Source organism: Sinocyclocheilus grahami, unplaced genomic scaffold (genome assembly GCF_001515645.1).
Source record: "Sinocyclocheilus grahami isolate Dianchi unplaced genomic scaffold, SAMN03320097.WGS_v1.1 scaffold34.1, whole genome shotgun sequence".
Classification (NCBI taxonomy): domain Eukaryota; kingdom Metazoa; phylum Chordata; class Actinopteri; order Cypriniformes; family Cyprinidae; genus Sinocyclocheilus; species Sinocyclocheilus grahami.
This window is the reverse complement of record NW_015505213.1, coordinates 2,478,952-2,498,787: the sequence shown is the minus strand read 5'-3', so window position 1 is coordinate 2,498,787 and position 19,836 is coordinate 2,478,952. Positions and strand designations below refer to the sequence as shown.

Here is a 19,836-nt window from a genome sequence, read left to right as displayed (position 1 = left end):
TTAAAAAAAAAAAAAAAAAAAAAAAGGTATGTGGTCATCAAGGCCCTGTGGAAGTCTCCCAACAGATTCCTTCATTGCTAATATTAGAGGCCAGATGACGCCCATCCACCAGCGCGCATGACTCTGGCCAATCACTTGAGAATGTTCCATGAATATCAGCATATAGTCTACATTTCCACCAATCAGCGACATCACCAGACGAAATAAGGCGGGGTTTGCAACGACATAGGCGGGCTCACGCGTCAGTCATTCAGTGATTTGACATTGAGTTGAAAATAACGGAGAGCCGAAGCGCTGGAGATGTTGTGAGCAGAGTGAAAGCATGCATGTTTCGGGTGTGTTTTTCTTTTTCAACAAGATATTCAATCCATGCATCGATCATCTTGACACGTGAACACATGGTACGTCATCGACAGCAGTCATATTTCTGTTGTTATTTTCGCAAGATAAGACTGATACGGTTGCAGTACAGATGACAAATGTAGCTGATTTAACTGCATTGAATGGCCTTGTTTATCATGAGAAATAACATATTTGTTCATTTATTTTAAGACTTCAAATAATATACCACTGTATTATTATATTATATATATGACATGACTATTATAATATTATAGTACAGTTCGTCAGTTTACAGATATAGTAGGCAAAATAATCTATTATAGTTATATAACAATAATATTAATAATTATATATATATATATGATTTAGCTATTTTGAATTTTATATGTTGCTTTATTTGAATTTGGTCAGTATTCTTTTTTATTGTAAAAACAAGTTACAGCAATACAATTTTGCTTATTATCTTATATATTCATATAATGTATTTTTTATAATTTACAGCTGTAAATTCCTTGGCAGCTACAAATTCATAAACACACTTTTGCTAGAAAACAGTGGCATATAGAGCAGCAGTTCTTTTGTTGTGCCCTGACTTTGCCTCTCACAGAGTTTTTTTCCCCCTTAGTCTGTTTTTTTTTTTTTTTATTCCTAGCTTTCTGATTTGCACTATTAGATCATCTCTCAGTGGTCCCTGTCAACCTCATCATCATGGAGGGCCAGTATGTCACCATTCATGGCCTCAACATCACTCACAGCCCTCTTGGAGCACCGGCCATGTCTATCGACAAACTTTTCCCAGCTCTGCTGGAGTGCTTTGGCATCATCCTCTGCGGCTATGTGGCGGGCCGCAGTCACATCATCAGCGTGGGACAAGTCAAAGGCCTGGGAAATTTTGTGTCATGTTTCGCACTTCCTGCGTTGCTCTTCAAGAACATGGTGCAGCTGCAGTTTCAGCATGTCGTCTGGTCTTTTCTATGGAGCATTTTGATTGCAAAAGTGTGTGTGTTCTTACTAGTTTGTGTGCTGACGCTGTTGGTGGCAAATCCTGAGAGCAAATACAGTAAAGCCGGGCTGTTTGCTATCTTTGCCACTCAGAGCAATGACTTTGCACTGGGATATCCTATAGGTGAGGATCTCCTCACTTCATGTCCTCAAGTACACATGCACATACAAAAATCATACTATCTCAATAATCATGAGATCATTTTCTTCAAACAGTGGATGCGCTGTACAGAAGTTCGCACCCAGAGTATATACAGTATATATATCTGGTGGCGCCTGTGTCTCTGATGCTTCTGAACCCTGTGGGCTTTGCTTTGTGTGAGATTCAGAGATGGAGACACACCAGTGACCGCAGCTACAGCAAACTGCATGTGATCTTTACAGTCATCCTGCAGGTGCATGTGTTTATCTTTATCCAGACGTTTCTATTGACGTCATCCTTTTTTTTTTTTTTTACATCATTCTAACTCTTCCTCCTTTTTTCAGGTTTTGAAGAACCCAATAGTCTTCATGGTTATTGTTGGAATTCTCTCTCATTTCCTGTTTGGTGGACATGTGCCTGTTTTACTAGGAGAGTTTGTTGATGGACTGGCAAACTCTTTTGGAGGGGCGGCCCTCTTTTATCTGGGCCTGAACATGGTGGGACAGATGGGTAAACTCACACGTGCCACTGGGGTTTCCCTCATCCTGCTTATCACTGCCAAACTGTGAGTGAAAGAGAGATGTATGTGGGGTGTTATGGCATAGTCGTTAAAGATCTGTTTATTAGTACTTATAAAGCAAATATTAATGCCTTATTCTGCATGACCCTATTTTACATCCCTCATCCTGCCCCATACCTAAACTTAACAACTACCTTACTAACTATTAATAAGCAGCAAATTAGGAGTTTATTGAGGCAAAAGTCATAGTTAGTTAATAGTGAGAATTTGCCCCCAAAATAAAGTGATTTATTTGTATTTGATTTATTGTGTATATAAATATATAAACCTGGTTCTTGTGTATTTAAAACTTATTTCATTATTAGTACTATTACATAAATATCATTCTTGTTCCCTTTATGTATGACAAACATGCATCACATTAAGTTTATGATGTTGCTTATGTTTATACAGTATATATATATAATGCATAAATCTTGAATATAGGCCTAAATATATTTTTTGAACACTGATCCATGCAATTTAGACAGATTTATGACTGTGTGTTTCTGTTTTCCAGACTAGTTATGCCATTGTTGTGTAAGGACATGGTGGAGCTGTTGGATGCTGGTAATTCCAGTTCTGTAAATCACTCCAGCCTGTCTGATTATGCATTCCTTTACGGAGTCTTCCCTACCGCTCCCAGCGTGGCCATATATGCAGCCCAGTACAACATGGAGCTGGAGGTGGTAAGCGGTGAATTAATTCCTTCAAATGTCTCACAGACTCAGTTATCGCTATAAACATTTAGCCAACACAGATCAGTAAAAGTGTATTGTGTGTGGTAGGTGACCTCTGGTATGGTCATTAGCACATTCCTATCAGCACCCATCATGTATGTGTCGGCATGGTTACTGACCATTCCATGGATGGAGGCCACATCCCTGGTGACGGAGCTGCAGGACGTGAGCTTTAACGTCAGCATTGTCAGTCTAATAGCCCTGGTGAGTGTGTGTGGGTTGATGTGTGAAAGAACGCATACCATTTGCTTACAGACTTACTCAAAAGAATAGATATATTCTCTTCTCTTCTCTTCACTACATTTCTGGTTCACTACATTTCTATTCTATTTGGTTCTGTTCTTTTCACTTCTTTTATCTATTTTATTTATTTCTATTCTATTCTTTTTAGGTTGCTTACCGACTTACTCAAAATAATAGATATATTCTCTTCTCTTCACTACATTTCTGGTTCACTACATTTCTATTCTATTTGGTTCTGTTCACTTCTTTTATCTATTTTATTTATTTCTATTCTATTCTGTTTAGGTTCTCTTCTCACCTCCTGTCTCTTCTGGTTCACTTCTGATTCCAAAATGAGCCAATATTTGGCATGACATTTCAAAATGTCTCACTTTCAACATTTGATATGTTATCTATATTCTATTGTGAATAAAATATAAGTTTATGAGATTTGTAAATTATTCCATTCCTTTTTTACTCACAATTTGTACAGTGTCCCAACTTTTTTGGAATTGGGTTTGTATTATGTTCTCATATTATTATCTATTATATATATATTATATTATTATTGTATATTCTGTCTATTCTATTTTGTTCTATTTAATTTAGGGTTTCTTGTCTTGTCCTATTTCTTATGGTTAATTTCTTATTCTGTTCTTTTCATGTGCTTTTCTCTTCTTCTGTCTTTTCTGGTTTACTTCAGCTTTTATTCTATTCTTTTTTGTTCACGTCTGTCTATTCAGTTCACTCCTGCTTCTATTCTGTTCCATTCCATTCTTCTGCCATTTCTATTCTGTTCTATTTTATTCAGGTGCTTTTCTATTCTTCTGTCTCTCCGGTTTACTTAAGATTTTATTATATTCTTTTTTATTAACTCCTGTCTAGTGAACAGTCTGTTCTGTTCACTTCTTTTCTATTCTATTCTGTTCACTTCATTATTTTCTATTCTATTCACTTTTATTCTCTTCTGTCTTTTCTATTCAGGTTCTTTTCTGTCTTGCCTGGTTCACTGTTCCCTTCTTCTGTCATTTTTTCTGTTCTGTTCTACTATTTTGTATTCTATATGTTTTCTTCTCCTGTCTATTCTATTTTAGTCTAGACTATTCTGTTCAGACTCTCTTCTGTCTTGTCTGGACGTGTTTCTCTTTCTATTCTATTCACTTATTCTATTCTATTCATTCTATTCTATACAAATTTATTCAGGTTTTTAGGTTTCATTTTTATGTTCTATATACTGTATTTGAAATTGAGAGATCTGGCTTTAAAAAGTCCTGGCTTGCTTAATATGCATGTGTAACCACAGAGAACATATAAGAATATTAAGATGATTAGAAATCAAAGGTTCTACAGAGAAATATCTGAAATATGTATCCTAGAAACAATGAGTTACAAAATCTGGATTACCAGAATATGTGTGTGTGTGTGTGTGTGTGTGTGTGTGTGTGTTGCAGGGTTGGACCCTTGCTGTCATGCTACTGAGTAAGAAGTTCAGGAGGCTGCCGCAAATGTTTGCCACAAATCTGATTTTAGCACAGGTAAATAATCTAGCACAAAGACAGACATTCATTATTCAATAGACATGTACTGAATGAGGGACCTAAATCACATCTCTTGTGGAGGGATCTTTTGACTAGTAACTACCCTAAATACCCTAAAAACACTAAAAAACACTCAGAAGACCTTAGCAGCCGTAAAAGCAATGTCCTGGCAACCAGAAAACTGTTCTAACATATATTTCTTCAGTATGGTATATGTTTTTTGTCTCTCATGCAGCTACTAGCATGCGTGTCAATGATGTTGTGGAAGTTTGTTGTGAAACAGGGGAACGTGTTTGGCCAAATTCTCACCTTTACTCTACTTTATGGATCTCTTTACAGTACCTACATGTGGACAGGTAACAAATCATCACACACTTACAGTGAACAATACTTTATAGATAAGGGTCATTTTTTCATTGTGTGATTTTAGCTTGCAATACATCTCCTTTGTGTTGTGCAGTTGTAGCGATGTTTAGCAGTTGTGTAGATATTGTGTTGTAGGTCTTTTGGCGTTCGCTCTTACTTTATTGGGCAGAAATGAAAACTTGAAAGTGAAACCTATCTTTTTCATCATCTCTGGATGGGGGTGAGTATATATGTGTAGATATGTGCGTGTGCATGCTTGTATATGTATTATAAAAAAACTAAACATTAATTTTATTTTTTTTAATTAAATTAAATGACATTACATTAAATTATGATTTGAAACAGACAGGAAATTATACAGCAGAACTGCAAATTCATTGGAGAAAACTCCTTTTTTTTGTTCTCATTTTGTTATCTTAGAATTCCTTTTCTGATTGTGGGTGGGCTACTCATGATAGGACAAAGAATGAGTGACAACTTGGACTCCGCCTTCTTCTATGGCAAGGGGCAGGTAGGTTGGGATTTTTGACTGTGTTTATACAAAACATCACAAATGCATGCCACAATTTCTTTGTGTCTGTCTGTTAACTTGTTTTTTCCCTTTCATTCTCTCTTTCTCTTCAGATTGTGTGTACTGTGGTAGTTCTGGGCTGCAGCATCATGCTGGGTGGTCTGTCTTTGATGAGTTTGAGCCGAGGGGCCCAGGAGGAGCAGAACTATCAAGCCCTAGATCAGAACTCCATGACAGGCACAACAGAAGATGTGAGACAACCCCAGACAGAGAACCAGCACTCATCTGAGCTAGAGCAAACCTACAGCAGCCTCAACACAGGTAATTGTATATTTCTGGTGTATGCATGCGGATACATTCAGTATTGGGGGAGGTAAAAGTAGGAAAGCAACTAACTTAAAGGGATAATTCACCCATAAATAAAAGTTCTAATTTTTTGCTCACATTTATGCCATTCCAAACCTGATTGACATTCTTTCTTCTGCGGAACATAAAAGATTTTTTAAGAAAACGGGTTTTGTCTGTATAATAAAAGTGCGGTTTAAAACAACACTGGACCCAAATTACTTTCATTGTATTGAAAAACAAAACAAAAAAAAAATACTGAGACATTGAATAAATATTGTAGGATTTAATGTTAATGTTAAATTTTCATTTTTTAGTTAACTATCCCTTCAAAGGAATAGTTCACCCAAAAAAATGAATATTCGCTGTATACACTCTAGTCTAAGGCCATCCAAGATGTAGATGAGTTTTATCATCAGAACAGATTTGGAGATATTTAGAATTACATCACTTGCTCAGCAATGGATCCTCTGCAGTGAATGGGTGCCGTCAGAATGAGCTGATAAAAACATCACAATAATCCACATGTAATCCATACAACTCCAGTCCATCAGTTAACATCCTGCGAAGTGAAAAGTTGCATGTTTGTAAGAAGCAAATCTATCATTAATTAATGATTGTGGATTATTGTGATCTTTTGGTTAGCTGTGGGAGCTCATTCTGACGGCACCCATTAACTGCAAAGGATCCATTTGTGAACAAGTCATGTACTGCAAAATTTCTCCAAATCTGTTTTAGTAAAGAAACAAACTCATCTACATCTTGGATAGCCTGAGGGTGGTTTTCATTTTTGGGTGAACTATTCCTTATAGTAAGGTGACAGTAATGCATATATTTAATAGAATGTATGTGTAGGATAACTTTTCCTGTTTTGCTGACAGATGTTTGTTGCAGTGAACCCATGCCAGATATGATAGTTGGGCATCTTAATGACCCGCCAGTGCCTTCAGCAGGTTGAAATATTTCATTTTTATCCTTTATCAAATTATTAAATAAAGTTTCATCAGGGAAAACAAAAGTGCGTTTCTCTTCTAGGGATTTTCTTGAGAGAGGCGTCAAGCTCTTCACGTGTGCAGGAGGAGAGACAGATAGCTCGACATGTGCTCCTCTGCCTGCTCCTGATTGTCAGCATGCTGGCTGTATGTCCACTCCACATACTATATGAGAAAGACATACACTCCCAAAAAACACATACATAAACACGCCACATTTATTTGGGACTGTTTATTTCTATAATTCAGAACCTGTCCAGTTGTCTGTGGTGGTTGTTCAATGCTGATCCAGGACGACTTTACCTCGAACTGCAGTTCTTTTGTGCTGTAGCCAATTATGGACAGGTGATCACAGCCACACATTTCTCATGGCAAACTTATATAGATGGAGCTAGATACATATGAAGAGCTGCTGTTAATATTTAAAATATCCTATTTCTCCATCAGGGTTTTGTTTCCTTTGGAATTTTTGGGTTAGACGAGCATCTTATTATTCTTCCATTCAAAAAGAGGTGAAACAGCCATGTTATGTTGTGTTATTATTATTCTATACTCTTATGTGACCATTTTTGGATGTAGCCTCAGCAACAGTGTTCTGTGTTTGTAGGCTGGCTGCTCTGTGTGGTTTTGGTGAGGATGAAAGCCCTGAGTCTGCTGCTGTTCAAGAGGAAATACGACTGACCTGTACACAGTTTGTGAGATACCACAAAGATCAGTGCGTTCAGGATATTGTTCGCAATAGAGGGTGAGTGTCAGTATTAATTTAGTATCAGTGTTGTTTTATATTTTATATATGTCTGTAGTTTTTATAGATTTTTATTTTAGGTTTAGTTTGAGTTATTTTAGTACTTCAAGTTAAGCTAAAAGAAAATGAATGAGAATTATTTATTTTGAATTATTGTATATTAAATATTTTATTTTATTATTTCATATACTTTTTTCAATGACACACATGATTTTATGGTTGTATTTTTAGTTTTAGTTAATGATGATATCCCTGGTGAATCTGTGTTTGAGATGTTTAATGTTCATATATTTTATAATTGGTTAAACTGGAATCATTTTAATTAATCATTTGAAGCAGTATTGTTGCACTGTACTATAGATGTTTTCTATTGCATTTTCATTTTTGCACATTCTTTGCATTTTTCCACATGCCACATTCTCCAGTTGTGGATCACAAACACACATATTATTATCAGTTTATTTATGGGCCATTTTTCTTCATAGGTAGAAGAAATGTGTTTCCAGGAATTTGTTATTAAATTAATATAACATAATACAGACCAGTCATATATTTTAGCAATTTGTAGATTTATATTTATACATTTTCTGTGAGGATGCTCTAGCAAACTAAATAGTGCCACAGTCACAGGTTTACACTGTTTGGGGAATCAACAATAAAGGTGAATCTACATTAAAAGGTGAAGTGTGAAAAACTTCATCTTTAAATCTCCCTTCTGACATTTCCTGTCCATTTTCTCTTTTATCTGTTTCTCTCACTTTCTTCCTAGCGGGTCTTCTGAATCTCTCACCGGACCAGTTGGTGAATCCTTCCTTTGATTGACAGGTGTACTCACTGGTATATGAGTATGGTGTAGTATACTGGCAGTGAGTTCATTGGCTCCTGTGTGTGGGCGTGGCTAAGACAGAAAGGCGCGGCCTTGCCTTCAGGACACAGCTGCAGAAGAGTGGTGTCTTACTCCATGTGACCCATATATATGGCTTCCAATTCCCTGTGATATTGCTTCAAATGTACCTCCACTTTGTAATGTGACACAAGCCCAAGAAAGAACTAAATAGACTGAGCTATGAAACAAGTTGTTCTCTCATCAGTATTTGTTGTACTTATTACTATGCATGGCATGCAAAGAGCACAGAACTCTCCCTTTATCTCATTCAATGGCCCTCAAATTACACACACACTTGCTCTGTTCCAAATCCTAGTGAGCTGCCAATGGAGGCAGCATTTTCTAAGGCATCATAGGCATGCTTCGGCAAAAGGCTGTTATGAAAGGTGAGCAACATGGTTATGCTGCTGTAATTTTAGCCGTATTTTAAGGCAGCTTAGCATGTAGACTTTTTGGAAATGCAAGCCCAGAATACACTGATACAATCTTCAGTGAAAAATAAGTCCAAGAGGCAAATTAAAAATGTGTTATTTTGTCCTGTATTTATGTGTGCTATGTATTTATGGGTATTATTCTTATATATGCTCATCTTGCAAGTTGAGTCTCCTATGCAGTACCCTATTTTTATGATGCACAGGGTTGTGTTTCTAAATAGTTGACAAGGACGCTGCTTTAGTAGGTTTTGGAACAGAACATGAATGTGAACTAATTATTATAATTACATTAATTATGATGAAATGGTCGCTGAAACACTGAAATATGCTGTCTACACAAGTTCTGTAAAAACACTTCTGACTGGGATTTGAATTGTATGCTTTGTGTTACTTGTCAGCCTCGTCTTAATGACAAGACTATACGGCCTTGTAGCAAAGCAATGCAAGACATGTTTACAAACCTAAAATTATCCTACAGTTAAGTTTTTAGAGCTAACTAAGCATAAATTCAGGACAATCTGGAATTTACAATGGGGTCACTCCATTTTCAATCTACAGCATTATTTTATGTACCTTAATGTTGACTAAAGTGAAAATTCTCTTTAAAAAAAAAAGCATTTTTTAATGTATGTAAATTTGTTTTGCTGGTGTTAATCTATATAGGTGATGGCATTTATATATATCATAAATTTAAATCTAGATATGTGAAATGACATTAGAAAGCAGGAGGGCAGTCACTGGTGAAAAGTTATTGTTTATTTCTTTGTTGATGTCATAAACGGTTTAATTTTATGTAAAAAAAAAAGAAAGAAAGTAATTTCTGTAATACTGTTCATACATTAAAGTCAAAAACCGTGTCAAAAGCTGTACCAATTAAATGGCAAATGCAGAGCAGGTTTTATATGTTTAAAGGGCAATGTTTTAAAAGGCAATTTGATAGTGACTGATTTATTTATATAAGAATTTAGCCCACTAACTGACAATTTCTGAAACAAGTTCTGTAACAGAAACGCAACACTATTACATTTGGGATGATCTTCAGTGTATATTGTGGCTAGTCAAAATAACACTAGATATCTTCAGTGTATATTTTGACTAGTCATAATTACTCAATATTGTGGAATAGATATCTGGAAATCATATTTTTCTCTAGTCAAATGAAATTACGACTAGCAGAGTCAGGTGTATTAAATGTTAAAATGGGTTGCCATATCCCTGTGGGCTTCAAATAGTAAATGGAGGGCCATAGTGTCACTCCTCTTGAGATGCTACTTATTACTTATTGTGGCCGGATGTATTATTCAAATTAATTAACATTCAAAGTGATAAACATAAACTAGAAAAACAGGAGGCATAACCTCGCAAGAACTCAAGCATAATAGAAATGGTTAATATTTCCAGATCATATATTTCCCTGCTAAAACAACACACAATTTTTGTGTAATTTATTTTTAATATGGCACACCAGTGACCAGAGTTGGGGAAAGTTACTTTTAAAAGTAATGCATTACAATATTGCATTACTCCATAAAAAAAGTAACTAGTTACGTTACTTTTTTTATGGAATGTAATGCGTTACGTTACTTTTGCGCTACTTTTTAAATCTGGACAGGGCTTGCTTGTTTGTTTTTAAAATAAAACTGTTCTATTTTTGGCAAATATAAAGGCCTTTTCACACCAGAAGTGAAATGAATAAGCCTCGGGCTGAAGGGAAAGTAAATTTACGTCCGTACAGTAGAATGCAGAAGAAGAAATTTCAACACGCACATTACTTTACTAGTTACTTGAAAAAAGTAATCTGATTACGTAACTTGTAATATATTACCCCCAACACTGCCAGTGACAGGAAACACTTGAGGACGTGAGAGGATCCTCTGATGCAGCTGGGACAGAATCCTCTTGAACCAGAGCAGCTTTAGCAGGAAGCCCCTTTGATGGTGGACATGACGGGCATCAGTGTGACCGGGTTGGTCATGTCAGGAACCTCTGGAAAGCTTTGCAACTGGAGGAGCTGCCATGACACAGAGCTTTGGAACCGTAACTGGTCCTGGGGTTGCAGAAGCAGGAACCTTGGTTAAAAGTAATAGCGAGAATGCCTCAGAGAAGTGGATTTAGTTCTAAGAAAAACATTAGAATCGTCTGTTTACATATGTCACGTGGTCTGACAATTTGCCTATTGCAATGACATATTGTAAATGTGGGTGAACAATCGTGTAACTTTACTTTTGGTCTCAAAACCTTACAGTTAGTGAGATACTTAACTAGTGAAACAACTAGACTCATTAGAATTCAACATTTGTTAAATTCCAAGCATCTTCTGGAGTGTGTGAGATCATATTCTTCTTCTGTGGATTTATTGGCGGGTTGCAAACCACCTGGAAAGGTTCATACCGCCACCTACTGTACTGGAGTGTGATGAAGATGAACACTTTTATATTCGGTTCTTTAGACCGCTATTTCTCAGGAACTTCATTAAAGCTGTAATTGTTTGATCAAATTCTACTTCTGCCTTTAAAATATTATATAAGGTAAATTCCATAATACCCAAAGCTTGCATATCTCTTATAAGATCAATTCTTTCCTGTTCATATTTTTTTTATATCTAATCAAAACATGCTCAACAGTTTCCATTTCCTGACATGCATTACATAAACCAGAATTATGTTCGCCGATTATATGAAGTGTTGCATTAAGATTAGTATGACCCATTCTTAATCTTGTAAATGTAATGAAGTCCTTCCTATTCATATGATGCTTAATTTTACCTTGTTTTTTCCTTTTTTACTTGAGTTCCAGTATTACTGCCATTTACTCCTACAAACGTGCTCAATCACAGACTTTCCTTCTGCCCTGCTTAAAGTGACTGTTTGGTTTCTTACTTATGCGTTTACGTGCGTTTACCCTAACGTCATTACGTCGTAACTCGTTTCGACCAATCACAATGTGAGGATTCAGGGCTCTTCCGGTATACACATTCTTTCCGTTTAATCGGCCGAAGTGTGGAGCAACGTGTGTTCGTTTGAGCACAGCGAAATTCCTCATCTGCTGACAGACATAGTGTGATATCAAGGTGATATAAGCATAGGCTTTATCTTATTTATGTATGCATCGCTTAAACGTGCTATTTTTGTTTAAATGGTCTGTTTTGTGGCATATTGGCCCCTTCATATGACCGGCATGCTAACCAGCTATACACACTAATGAATTGGGAATGGGGGTATTGATGCTCTGGATGCACATGTGGGTCTCTGTTGGCTTCCTAGCGAGTAATGAAGCACCCCTACCTCTACTAACCCGGCTGTCAGTTGGCAGTGGCGCAGAGATTTATAAACAGTGACTGATATGATACACGTATGCCTTCTCTTACTTGTCAGGGAGGGGCATATTTAGCCTCTCTTGCAGTGCATAAGGCTGGTCAGTTTACACTTAATGCGGGGGCTATTTTGGGAACCTGGTGCCATTGGTTTCACTGTCGTGAAATGGCAACTAGTTACTGCAGTTAGCCAGGCGAAGAAGTTACATGTTGCCTGGCTTCTAACGCATCTTAATTATGCAAAATATACTCCATTGGTAATATTGCAAGAGAGTACTGACAGCATTTAACAATGGCTCCTAAAAAGGTGTGGTAGTTGTAGTGTATGCCTGGTTATTTTGCTTGAATAATTATGTAATGCATTAAAGTGAAAGTAGGTATTATTGTTTTTTTTCCCACAGATGCCTCCAAAGAAGGGAGGAGATGGACCAAAACAACCCCCCCTGATTGGACGTTTCGGGACTTCCTTGAAAATTGGAATCGTTGGGTTACCAAATGTAGGGTGTGTGTCAGTCCCAGCTGGCACTCTGGCTGTATGCATGTGCGCTGGGTCAATTGGTTTGAAGTCTGCAGTGAAATAGTGTCAGAGTGATAAAGTGTGAATGCTTGACCTAGTTGCGTTTTATTCGTGCTTAATGGAAACCTATCCTGCTGTAATGTGTGAAATTATTATAAGGATGATGACTCATGATCATGGTGTGTTATGAAAATGACATCATCCTGCTACAGGATGGGAAATAGTTTTTGAAAGGCTACGAAGTGAGGCTGTGTCCGAATTTGCCGCCTTCCGTGCTATATAGTATGCACGTTCACCAAAGAGTATGCATAAAATTCATAGTATTCGCAAAACGGTTGGTAAAAATGCAACCAATGCTGGTAGGTCATGTGACAGTGACAACATGATGGCAGTGATATGTCCGGATTTTATTCATACTATATGGAACATATTTTTTTTATACAGCGGTGAAGTAAGGTGCAAACCAAGTGGTGAAAGGTGCTCACGCAGGCCAGGGTTTGGGTAACGCCTTCCTCTCTCACATCAGTGCCTGTGATGCCATCTTTCATATGACACGCAAGTAGATAGCTATTTCAAACCATTTCTGAATATGTTTATTTTTTTTGATTTTATGAACTTCATGTCTGCTGTACGTGAAATGTATCTGCTAGTTACAATGTAGTTGGAAAGATGAATTAAATAACTCGACAACATGGAAAAAAAAAAACCCTCATGAAATTTCCAAAAAGCCATGAAAACTTCTACAGCAAATGTAAATTGACATTGTGACAGTTATCTGGCATGCATCCTCTTTAAATCTTGGATTTAATTCACGCCTGAGAAACCTGATGTTTTGTTCCATATGTTTGTATTTCAAATAAAATAACCCTGATAATGTGTATATGCAACCATTTGTGTGTAGGAGCTTTTGAGGATGAAGATATTATCCATGTTGAGGGCTGTGTTGACCCAGTGAGGGATATTGAGATCATCCATGAAGAGCTGAGGATGAAGGATGAAGAGATGATTGGGCCAATCATTGATAAACTTGAGAAAACCGCTGTCAGGGGAGGAGACAAAAAACTCAAACCTGAATATGTGAGTGAACTATATCCCAGTATGCATCTGACCACTGCAGAATTAAAACATTCTTCCTACTCTGTACATTAACAGAAAGCACTTACATTTTTTTGTTTTCTCTGCTTGCAGGACATCATGTGTAAAATAAAGTCCTGGGTTGTTGATGAAAAGAAACATGTTCGTTATTATCTTGAATGGAACGACAAAGAGGTTGAAATCTTTTTTCTTATCATATTTGATATAATTTCTTATCATGTTTCTTTGATCAGATTGAGGTTTTGATTATACACTGTTTTTTCTTCTTATTATTATTATTCTCCAGATTGAGGTCTTGAATAAGTATCTGTTCTTGACGTCCAAGCCGATGATCTACTTGGTAAACCTCTCGGAAAAAGATTACATCAGGAAAAAGAATAAATGGTGAGATGACATGTTAGCTGTTCATCTGCTGTTATGTCAGGGGAGGAGACAAAAAACTCAAACCTGAATATGTGAGTGAACTATATCCCAGTATGCATCTGACCACTGCAGAATTAAAACATTCTTCCTACTCTGTACATTAACAGAAAGCACATACATTTTTTTGTTTTCTCTGCTTGCAGGACATCATGTGTAAAATAAAGTCCTGGGTTGTTGATGAAAAGAAACATGTTCGTTATTATCTTGAATGGAACGACAAAGAGGTTGAAATCTTTTTTCTTATCATTTTTGATATCATTTCTTATCATGTTTCTTTGATCAGATTGAGGTTTTGATTATACACTGTTTTTTCTTATTATTATTATTCTCCAGATTGAGGTCTTGAATAAGTATCTGTTCTTGACGTCCAAGCCGATGATCTACTTGGTAAACCTCTCGGAAAAAGATTACATCAGGAAAAAGAATAAATGGTGAGATGACATGTTAGCTGTTCATCTGCTGTTAGTGAGTCCTTCCTCAAGTGCTTATACTTAAAGGGATAGTTCACCCAAAAATGAAAATTCTGTCATTAATTACTCACCCTCATGTCGTTCCAAACCTGTAATATCTTTGTTCATCTTCGGAACACAAATTAAGATATTTTTGATGCATTCCAAGAGCTCTCTGACCCTACCATAGGCAGCAAGGATCCTAACACAATTTCTATGCAAGAAACAAGAGTATCAGATCAAAGTGTAAACAATGTACCTGCATACATACGCTGCATACATTGTTTACATATGTGATACTAGGGCTGCACGATTAATTGAATGCGATTGTCATGCGCATTTTGTTAAAAAAGCCGGTTCTGTAATCAGCAGGAAATCATCATCACGTGCTTTCAGATGTAGCAGCCTTTACTACACATAGCCGTAGTTCACTGACAAGTTATGCAAAAAAAATCGCAGACGATTTTATTGCGCGATTCTGAAATCGAAGAAATCGTTCGCGATAATGACAGCTGTTTGCATAGCTTCTCAGTGAACTATGGCTCTGTGAAGTAAAGGCTGCTCCATCTGAAAGCATGTGAAAATACCACATTTAATAACATGTTTTTACTCCAAACTCACTTCATAACGTCAGTCGAGTGTTTGAAATAAATCCTTCTGTGAGATGATGTGGCTTCTTACACAGAATAAGGCACGCAACATATTTCATAGTATTTAAGCAGTGATAAAGGCATTGCATTATAAATATACTTTATTTTAATGAAAATTATTATAATAAGAACTCAGATAAACCGTATATTGCCGTAGTCGCGTTTATTAGTCACGTTGAATCAATGAAAGCAGTTGAATCTTCTGTTTATTCAGCTGCAGCGATAGGCATTTTTTGGGTTTCTTCTGCAGGCGTATTTGGAGTTTCAGCGCGAGAGCGCCCTCTGGCCTTTGGATGGAGATTTACTGCTGATCACAGAACAGTGCTTCACTAAAAGATACGCATGACAATCGCAGCTTCTGTCGAATCGCAATCTCGATTCCATTTCGATTTATCATGCAGCCCTATGTGATACTCACCAAAATGGCGCTATAGGGTGACGCAGAGGAGACGAATTGTTGAATAAAGTCGTTATTTTTGTTTTCTTTGTGCACAAAAAGTATTCTCGTAGCTTCGTAATATTACGGTTGAACCACTGATGTTACATGGATTATTTTAAAGATCTCCTTGCTACGTTTCTAAGCCTTGATCGTGTAAGGATCCTTGCTGTCTATGGGAGAGACAGAGAGCTCTCGGAATTCATCAAAAATATCTTAATTTGTGTTCCGAAGATGAACAAAAGTCTTACAGGTTTGGAACGACATGAGGGTGAGTAATTAATTACAGAATTTAAATTTTTGGGTGAACTACCCCTCTAAATTCAGCCTTTAATGTTATCCCAAAGTTCTCCTAATGTTCATTTATGTATAAACACACAGATGTAGCCGTATGTATTGACAGCAAACAAACCTGTGTGCTCGTACAAAATCTTTATCTCGTTCACTATTGCCTATATAGTAAATGCCACATTTCAGACATATACATTGTAGCGTGATTTGACAGATCTAGATTATTTTCAAATTTAAATGATGGAGCCGTTTTGTGCTTTTCAGTTACGTTTCTAGTTTGGACTTTCTTTTGCTTGTCCAACTAAAATGAAACTGATTTTCAAACGTCATATGTGTTAATTGAATGCTGTGTATAACTTTGAATAATTAACTGTTAAATCAAAGCCTGACAGATATGTTGTGTGGCCTCTTAAAGGTATAGTTGACCCAAAAATTAAAAATCTGTCACCATTTACTCATCCTCATGTCATTCCAAACTTGTACGACTTTTATTCTTTTGTGGAACACAGAAGATATTTTTAAGGACTAAACATTTTTGCTAAATATACACTTATGGTTCCCATTGACTTCCATTGAATGAACAAAAAATTCAGTATTCTTCAAAATATCTTCTTTCGTGCTCAGCAAAAGAAAGAAATGCATACAGGTTTGTAACAACATGAGAGTGAGTAAATAGTGACAGAGTTTAGATTTTTGGTGGAACTATCCCTTTAACGGGACTGCTTCCAGATTGTGATTGTCAAGAAATCAATTATCGGGTGTCATCACTCCAGTAAACATGCAAAGCAGTATGGTAGGTATAATGGAGAAATTATTAACTTTAAATAACTGTGCATATTAGTCCAAATTGATGGATGCTTGTGTTTTGTGGCCTCGAGGAAATCTGAGTTTAGGGCCGCTTTTTTTGTTTTGTAGGTTGGCGAAGATCAGAGAGTGGGTTGACATTCATGATCCAGGTGCGCTGGTCATCCCGTTCAGTGGGGGATTTGAGAGCAAGTATCAGGATATGACTGATGAAGAGAAACAGAAATATTGTGAGGAGAACAAAACACAGAGGTCAGGATTTGCTCTCCTTCTGTTTCCTCTTTGCTGAATTTAAAAGATTAGTTCATCCAAAAAATGAAAATTTGGCAGCCAAGATGTAGACAAGTATGTTTCTTCATTGGATCAGATTTGGAGAAAGGAGAAACTACATCACTTTCTCACCAGTGTCTTCTCTGCAGTGAATGGGTGCCGTCAGAATGAGAGTTCAAACAGCTGATAAAAGCAATGCAATAATGCACAAGTAATCAACTTGACTCCACTCCTTCAATTAACGTCAATTAATCAGCAAAAACCTTGTGTGGATTGCTGTTATCAGATGCTTTTATCAGCTGTTGGAACTCTCACTTTGACGGCACCCATTCCCTCCAGTGGATCCATTGGTGAGCAAGTGATGTAATGCTACATTTCTCCAAATCTTTTCTGATGGAGAATGAATAAATAAACTCGGGTACATCTTGGATACATTTACATTACATTTACATTTAATCATTGAACAGACACTTTTATCCAAAGCAACTTACATAAAAAGAAAACAAGTAGGTAGAATAGGACAAGAATAGAGAATGCTAGTGTTAGAGGGTCAAGTTTTTTTTGGTTTGATTTTTTTTGTATTTTCATAAAAAGAAAACAAGTAGATAGAATAGAAATACAATTGAGAGTTCTAGTGTTAGAGACTATTTTTAGTGAGAGCCTGCATGTGATTAAATATTCATTTTGGGTGAACTATTCCTTTAAGAAATGTAATACTTTTTCACATGCAAAAAGCATTTTTTCAACAGTGCTCTAAATGCTGTAGTCAGTCATACTTCAGGTCATCATGCTTATTCTATAGTGATATCATAATTCGTGTTTTTCACGGTGTGAATTTTTTATTTTTTGTTTCAGTGTTCTGACTAAGATCATCAAGAGTGGGTATGCAGCCCTGCAGCTGGAGTACTTCTTCACAGCAGGACCTGACGAAGTCCGTGCATGGACCATCAGGGTGAGCAAAGCACATGTTCAGAAATGCATTTAACACCGATATATTCTGTTGCACCTCTAAAATATTATGCATGTGTTTGAACACCTTACAGAAAGGCACCAAGGCCCCGCAAGCAGCTGGAAAGATCCACACAGACTTTGAAAAAGGCTTCATCATGGCCGAAGTCATGAAGTTCGCAGACTTTAAGGAGGAAGGCAATGAAAACGCAGTTAAAGTAAGATCTTAATGGTGTGCTTGATGACATAAAATAGCATGGCTTGTTAAAGGTTGAACACTGAACTGATAATGTTGTCAAATACTTGCAGGCTGCAGGAAAATACAGACAACAGGGGCGGAACTACATTGTAGAAGATGGTGACATCATCTTCTTCAAATTCAACACACCTAATCAGCCCAAAAAGAAGTGAAGCCAGTTGGATGGACAGTACTGTCTATGGCACATGCTCAGTCTCTTCATTTATGGCTTTGGAACATTTAAAACACAATCGCACCTTAGTGGTGTATTAAGTACATTTTTTATTTTATTATTTTGGCTGATGGCTGAAATAAATGAAATGGCTGGTCTGCTTACAAAAGCTGCATGTCACACAGCAGTTTATTCTAATAAAACACTTCCTCAGACCAAAGTGCTTTCTGTTGAAGGTTCTTTCCCAATTGTCTCACACATTTCTAGATGTTTTAGTCATTGAGTAATCAAACGGTATGGATGGGATTTATTATGGAAGCTGTTTATGCCACAGGATTTAAAAAATAAATCCATAAAAAGGTAATTGCAAATTTCTATTTCCCAATTCAGGGTTTTTATAAGTTAATATTTTATATTGAAAGATATAAACTTGGCAATCACGAAAATAAGTCAGAATTGTGAGATAAAATGTTGCCTTTTTTTTTTAATTCCGTGGCAGCAACACAAAAAAATTAATCACGAGAAAAAGTCTGAATTGTGAGATAAAAAGATTTTTTTTAAAGTACAGGCCTCTATACTTTATGGTATTACGCTGCTGTGAAACCAACATTTATAGAGGTGTAGTTAACAGTTTATAGTGGTTGATTTAAGGTCCTTTTTATCCAAAAATAAACAAATACATTATACAATCTAACTGAAAGCATCCGGGAGAAAAATATTTTGTAGAATTAAATTTGTAGCATTGAGTTGCTGTTTGATTTCACTTTTATGATTTGTACTACACTGCGTCATGTAAGTACCGCCCCCATTACTCGTGAGAGGGCGTGGCCTTACATTTTGATTGACAGGCGGATTTTAATGGACCATTTAGAAGCATTGGTCGAAAATGTGCTTTTATATGGTTCCAAAACAAGTAGCATTTGCATTGCTTCCCTCGCAACGCTGAAAGAGCTAAACGCTGGCTGTTGGTGTTGGGCTGACCATCAACTACCGATACCACCGGCTTGTTTGTGTGCAACGAGCATTTTACAAAGGAGAGCTTCCCGAGTTATGAGCAGATGAAAATGGGCTTTTCTAACCTGCGTTTAAAAGAGGAAGCGGTGCCGATGTTCTTGGTAAGTTTGAATACAAGTGCCCCTGCTTGGCTTTTATGCTTTTACATTTTGCAAGCAAACGCTGAATCAAAGCAAATATGCATGCATTAGAATGCACAAATGCATTGTTCTGTACACATAATTCAGGTCAGTTGTCTCGGCAATTTAATGAATCGATAAACGAGCCAACCAATGTCTTAGTTTTTGAGAATGCGCTAATTTCCCCTAACGTTAGACTTGGCCACTCTATTTTGGACGCAGGTTAATGACGTAAGCGGACGAGCGCCAAAACATCGTACAGTAGAGCTTCAG

The 19,836-nt window shown here is 36.8% G+C and overlaps 2 protein-coding genes across 4 annotated transcripts; both read left to right on the top strand.

Moving 5' to 3' along the window:
• Positions 1–258: 258 nt before the first annotated feature.
• LOC107581372 (integral membrane protein GPR155-like) lies at positions 259–9,730 on the top strand. Of its 3 annotated transcripts, none has more exons than XM_016266927.1 (17): positions 259–401; positions 1,016–1,468; positions 1,561–1,739; positions 1,831–2,051; positions 2,566–2,734; positions 2,834–2,989; positions 4,459–4,542; positions 4,781–4,901; positions 5,047–5,131; positions 5,332–5,422; positions 5,536–5,743; positions 6,649–6,720; positions 6,803–6,906; positions 7,009–7,104; positions 7,207–7,271; positions 7,367–7,504; positions 8,274–9,730. In XM_016266927.1, the coding sequence occupies exons 2-17, from the start codon at positions 1,051–1,053 to the stop codon at positions 8,320–8,322; spliced, it is 2,256 nt and encodes a 751-aa protein (XP_016122413.1). In that variant the 5' UTR covers positions 259–401; positions 1,016–1,050; the 3' UTR covers positions 8,323–9,730. The 3 variants fall into 3 exon arrangements, with proteins under 3 accessions (XP_016122413.1, XP_016122414.1, XP_016122412.1); XM_016266928.1 differs by having other exon boundaries at positions 995–1,468; positions 4,885–4,901; positions 5,033–5,131; XM_016266926.1 differs by having other exon boundaries at positions 995–1,468.
• Positions 9,731–12,361: 2,631 nt separating this feature from the next.
• Positions 12,362–18,645, top strand: LOC107581371 (obg-like ATPase 1). Its single transcript, XM_016266925.1, has 10 exons — positions 12,362–12,444; positions 12,539–12,680; positions 13,123–13,209; positions 13,556–13,731; positions 13,843–13,923; positions 14,036–14,133; positions 16,914–17,054; positions 17,928–18,024; positions 18,116–18,238; positions 18,330–18,645. Exons 1-10 carry the CDS (start codon positions 12,430–12,432, stop codon positions 18,429–18,431), a joined length of 1,062 nt encoding a protein of 353 aa, XP_016122411.1. The 5' UTR covers positions 12,362–12,429; the 3' UTR covers positions 18,432–18,645.
• The last annotated feature ends 1,191 nt before the right edge of the window (positions 18,646–19,836 follow it).

Bases quoted from the DNA above. Each gene is read 5' to 3' on its own strand.
- LOC107581371 (XM_016266925.1), top strand. The intron at 13,210-13,555 runs GCAAGTAGATAG...ATTTGTGTGTAG, and splicing joins TGCCATCTTTCATATGACAC to GAGCTTTTGAGGATGAAGAT. The intron at 13,732-13,842 runs GTGAGTGAACTA...CTCTGCTTGCAG, and splicing joins AAAAACTCAAACCTGAATAT to GACATCATGTGTAAAATAAA.
- LOC107581372 (XM_016266927.1), top strand. From the start codon at position 1,051: ATGGAGGGCCAGTATGTCACCATTCATGGCCTCAACATCACTCACAGC. The intron at 2,052-2,565 runs GTGAGTGAAAGA...TCTGTTTTCCAG, and splicing joins CTGCTTATCACTGCCAAACT to ACTAGTTATGCCATTGTTGT. The intron at 2,735-2,833 runs GTAAGCGGTGAA...TGTGTGTGGTAG, and splicing joins ACAACATGGAGCTGGAGGTG to GTGACCTCTGGTATGGTCAT.